General features: G+C 43.5%; 1 protein-coding gene across 1 annotated transcript in view; it reads right to left on the bottom strand.

Annotated features, from left to right (window-relative positions):
* Positions 1-2,369: 2,369 nt before the first annotated feature.
* LOC107095591 (hippocampus abundant transcript 1 protein-like) overlaps positions 2,370-5,029 on the bottom strand; it is an 18,838-nt gene continuing 16,178 nt past the window's right edge. The window contains exon 12 of the mRNA XM_015391746.1: positions 2,370-3,809. Within this exon, the coding sequence (XP_015247232.1) occupies positions 3,534-3,809 (276 nt within the window). The 3' untranslated portion in view covers positions 2,370-3,533. The remainder of the gene's footprint in view (positions 3,810-5,029) is intronic.

Here is a 5,029-nt window from a genome sequence, read left to right as displayed (position 1 = left end):
TCTCTATTCAAAGATAAGTGAACTTATCCTTATCCTAACTGGCAACAGTTCACTCTTAGACCAGTTGATCCTATAACCCAAACTGAGAGATTGTGTCTAGTAGCGTTGGTATACACTGAAGATTGGTTATGATCAGTAGGATATCATCTGCTGGAACCATATTTTTCTTTGGCCTATTTGTGAGATAAAATGTTTTGAGTGTGCCTGCCTGAATAGAAGTGAGTCCAGAGATATCTTGGATCAGCCTCTATGCTGATAATGTTTAAGGAGGGGGGGGCAGAAAGCAGATGCCTCCCTCCTCTAGAGAAGGGTGAAGGAAGGTCAACTCCTTGATGAATTGAAGTTTTTTTTTTCTTGGGAATAATCAAATGTTCAAGTGTGGGTTTGTTTCCCTTTGGGGGGGGGGGGGGGGGGGGGGGGGTGATTTTGTAAGCTATAAATGTTCGTACTGAAATGCTGCAGTCAGAGAGCTCCATCTCTCTGTCTGAGGCTGCTAAATCTATTTGATCATTATTGCTTGCAAGAAAAACCTCAGCCTCATTGCAGCATCAATCCATCCATCTTCTAACACTCTTATATCCCAAGTGGGGTGGCGAGGGGTGCTGGTGTCTATCTCCAGCTGTCTAGGGGCGAGAGGGGGGGGTCCATCCTGGACAGAGAGGGGGGGGTCCACCCTGGACAGCTCTCTCCTCCATAACAGTATTATAAATACTGTTGTTTACACTGAGATCCTTATTTTATTCTTATATCTTATTTCACACCGTTTATATGTGAAGGATGTAATTTTACTTATTTTATTGACTTATATTGTTTTCACAATCTTATTTTTTTTTCTTCTGTAAACGATTTAACTGCAAGAGTAATTAATTAATCTGTAGAAGGGATTAATAAAGTAATTCAGATTCTGATCAACGTAAAAGACTTCATTTAATAGGTGAATAAAGTTTTGTAGAAATAAATATTTCTCATTTAGAAAAAAAAAGCAAACTCTTAATAAATTATTGATGGCAAAGAGAATAGTAGGAAAGTAATGTAATGTAATTCCCTTTATTGTCCCACTTTGGAGAAATTCCCTCTCTGAGTTTAACCCCTCCCCTTAGGGAGCAGTGGGGGGGTTAAGGGTCTTGCTCAGGGACCCAGAGTGGCATGTAATTATATATATACATATATATTTAAAGATGTTAAATAGAAAGTATTTTTTTTTTACATTTATTTTTTGTTTTGTTGGAACAGCGCAGTTTTTCTTTCAGCAAATTGTTCAGTCTCATTATTAACGATTTGATGACCAAATAATCAATTAAGGTTATTGTTTCAGCTTTAAGAAATAAAAATAATAAACTGATATACTGGAAGTTAAGACTGGGTGGATTTAAGAAAAGACGGAATAATGGAAAAACCAACGACTGGATGGAAAAGGTTCAGGATCTTTGAAAGTGTTAATAGACAATCAAAACAGACATGAAGCAGAAATGAAATGTGGTTGTACTGTTTTAATATCAATAATCAATAGATGGCTGGTACAGACGACAGTAAACCTCATTTACATCTCAGCTCACATGTAGACATCCAATCCATGTACAGTATTTACAGCAGCAGGTCGGTTTGATGAGCCGTGGAACCGAGTCGCCGCTCGCATCCATATTTACAGCAGCTGGGAATATTTCCAAAGGAACATTGATTGGTCTCAGGAAAAAAAATGACCCGATCATTTGTTTAGTAAAAGATCTAAAAAAATGTTTGAGCACGTTCAATCCTTAAAAAGACGACTTCGGAAAAACGAGACCTTCAGCCTCAGTCTGTGTGTTAATATACCGAGACTGGGCGGATCTGATCGGATACAAAAAACACCGGAATAGGAATTAGCTGCCCGTCCGAAGCAACGACGGAAATGTTCCAGGAAACGGATCCCCGCCTGAAAAGAACAGCACTTCTGTTTGCTTCCTAAAGATGTTTCTCCTTCCATCTGAAAGGCCTCTGCTGTTTGGGAAAAAAACTGCAGGAAGTGAAGAAGCATCAGAGAAACGGTTGTTAGCTCAGATGAACCCATCAGTATGAAGGTATGGAAGCTAACATGGCGTCTTTAACAGCAGCCATCCCTCGCTCCGGTCTGAGCGATGAGAGGCGGCTCAAAGATGGCGCTAGCGTCACTGAAGGACAGATGGACGAGCTCCTCAATCAGAACCACGTCCAGGATCAAACATCACACCAAGAACAGGGAGTCAACAGCCGGACCACTGAGGCATCCAAAGCGGTTAGCTTTAGAGCAGCTTTCACTTTGTTTCCACCATCAGCACCTACCTGCTGATCATATTTAATGAGCGTTAGCTCCACCTGCCAGATGTTTCCTGTTCCTGTTCGGTGATATTTTAACCAGTATTTGGTCAGAAGTGAGGCTGACTGAAGCTTCTACATTCCTCCCTGTGGTGCTGGTTTGTTAGGTCTCCCTGCTCCAGCATTCATCCCTCCTGGTTTCCTTCCTGACTGGATCAATCTGCTCCGTACATTAATGCTGTCGACAGGTTTTCACTCTATTCTTACTTTTTTTTTTTCCTCTCTGCATTTTGTTGGTTTCAGACATGGAAAATAAATGCGTGTATCGTGAACTACACGTCTGTAAACACGTGAAAAGCCCACGATGATATGTGCCGTCTGAACCTGGCCAGAAGCAGCCGGAAACAGCCGGAAACCAGGCCGAACACACGTCACGCCCGCAGCGGTTACAAACCAGGCTGTCATTCAAAAGTGCTTCTACATTTTAAAGTCACCACGAAGCCAAACTATGTACAGTGTGGCCGTTAAATACTGTTAGACCTTCTCCACGGCTGTAGAGGATGCTTCAAGTATGAATTCATTGACAGGAAGGTCAGCGGTGCCTCCAGCGTTTAGACGCAGCCCTGGGGGGCCGCCACGGGACGCCCAGCTGCAACATGAAGGGAGGTTAGTCCCTCCGCCAGCAGCGCTGAAATAAAGTGACTTTGATATAAAAATAAAAAGGTGGAGAGGTAGAAGGACCCACCGGAATCCATCATGTCTGTTTCTCTTTAACCTCGGGATTAAGTCCCGCCTCCTAATTTATCAGCTTTGGTTTAATCTCACCATGAGATTAAAGAAGGAGAATTCATTTTAGATTTGATCTCAATCTGTTCTCCAGAAACACTGATGGATAAAACATGAGTATAAATAAACCCGGATGTTTGGCTGACGTTTAAATTAACTTCTCAATTAAAACAGATGAAAGATTTAAAATAAAAGAAGTGAAATCGTCCAAAAAGCCTCAAACATCTAGATTTCAGGATCTACATCCGTCCACCCAGACTGATCAAAGCAGAGCTCCTGGTTCTCTGAGGGCCGCCGGCTCAGGTTGAACCCGCTCGTTAAAGACGGGTCCTGATTGGTCGGGATGATGCTTCCTCTGTTGATCAAACGTTCATCTCGCCGTTCGGCAGAGAGGCAAAAAACGGCGCTCTGTCCCAACTTCTGGCTAAAAACAAACAAACACAAAGTTTTTGTGGCTTGGCGCCGCAGCGGCTCCCTCAGACGATGCTGTCGTGCAGCAGCGGCTCCTCGTCCTCGCCGCTGGCAGAGGGCGGGGTCTCCTCGTCGCTGCCTGGCAGCGGCGTGTTGATGTGGACGCCGGCCAGCGAGGATATGGCCTCTTTGTTGTCTGGGAGGGGCTTGTCATTGAGGGACAGCTCGGAGGACGAGGAGGAGGAGCAGGACGTCTTTTCAGGGATGAAGAGGGCGACGAGAAAGGCGACGACCACGGTGCACGCCCCGAGCAGGAAGGGCGGACCCGGAATGAGCGCTTGCTGCGAACAGAGAACAGGAGAAACTTCAGGAACTCAAAGGTTTCAGGAACGAATCTTTTTAAAATATAAACAGTGAGAAGAAAACGTCAGAAGCAGCCGTTCTGTGGCCGTGATCCATGACGCCTTCTTAGCAGCTGCTGTAAAATGGCTGTAAAATCATGTATTTATTTTACATTTGTTGCTTTTAAAATCATTTATCTGTCAGTCTGCTCTATCTAAATCTCCTCAAGTGGAAAAGTTTTAGTTTCACCTAGTTTTATTCTTTAATAAAAAAGCGTCTTTAAGGAAACTTTTGCTATCCAATTATTAATCGATTCATCGTTAAAAATAAGATTAATCGATTAGCAAAACAACGGCTAGTTGAAGGCCTAACTTCCAGAGCATCTAGTCTTCGGTAAAACAATATAAAAACAGTAACTGTAGGACTGTGAGGTTCCATCTTAGCCCCTCCTCCTCCTGAATACACACTCTTACTGTACCTAATAATCTGGTCGCTTTAGGGGGCGCGTACCACTGGCTGCAAGCTAACAGCGCTACGCTACATGCAGAAAACTCAAATGTTTCCAACATTTCCGTCGATGGAGACGTTTATGAAGGAGACAGAGCAGACATCTAGCCGACACGTCTGCTCAGAGCTTTTAGGAACACGCCGTCCTGCTAAGAATCTGCATAAAAATCAAGCTGTTCTATGTGACTTTGAGTTGTTGCTATAGAAACCGGTTGTGGGGGTGTGCAGTGTGACTCACAGCTGTTCTCTACAGCTGAATGATGGCCGTGCTGCAGAGAGAACGCTTCAGTTCGAGGTTTACATCCAAGGTCAACATATATACCTGATAATCTGTTGATCTCAGGCGGTCAGTTATTCCAGCAGTGACGGAGATTAACTACAAAGACTGTCATAAAAACGCTGCTGTAGCAGAAAAACAACAAATATTACTCCTATAATGTTGAGCAGCAGATATTATGCTGGTAGGAAAGAAGAACATTCCCATCATGTTATCTAGATCTTATGTCTGAAAGAACAGAAAATGTCTGGAACAGTTTTCCTACAAGCAATCTGTCCTGAATGCTTTCAAAACAATAATATAATATTTACAGCTGCAGAGATTTCAGCTTCATCGCAGGAACCGAGTCGGGTTCTCTGGAGTCATCCGTAACCATTTTGATTTGTAACTGAGTTAGCCCGTCCGCGGCGGCTAACTGCAGCCCGTCTGCGGCGG

The sequence above is a fragment of the Cyprinodon variegatus genome, unplaced genomic scaffold (assembly GCF_000732505.1).
Source record: "Cyprinodon variegatus isolate N-32 unplaced genomic scaffold, C_variegatus-1.0 Scaffold558, whole genome shotgun sequence".
NCBI classification, from domain to species: Eukaryota; Metazoa; Chordata; class Actinopteri; order Cyprinodontiformes; family Cyprinodontidae; genus Cyprinodon; species Cyprinodon variegatus.
The sequence above is the reverse complement of the archived record's forward strand: the minus strand, read 5'-3'. Positions and strand labels throughout refer to the sequence as shown.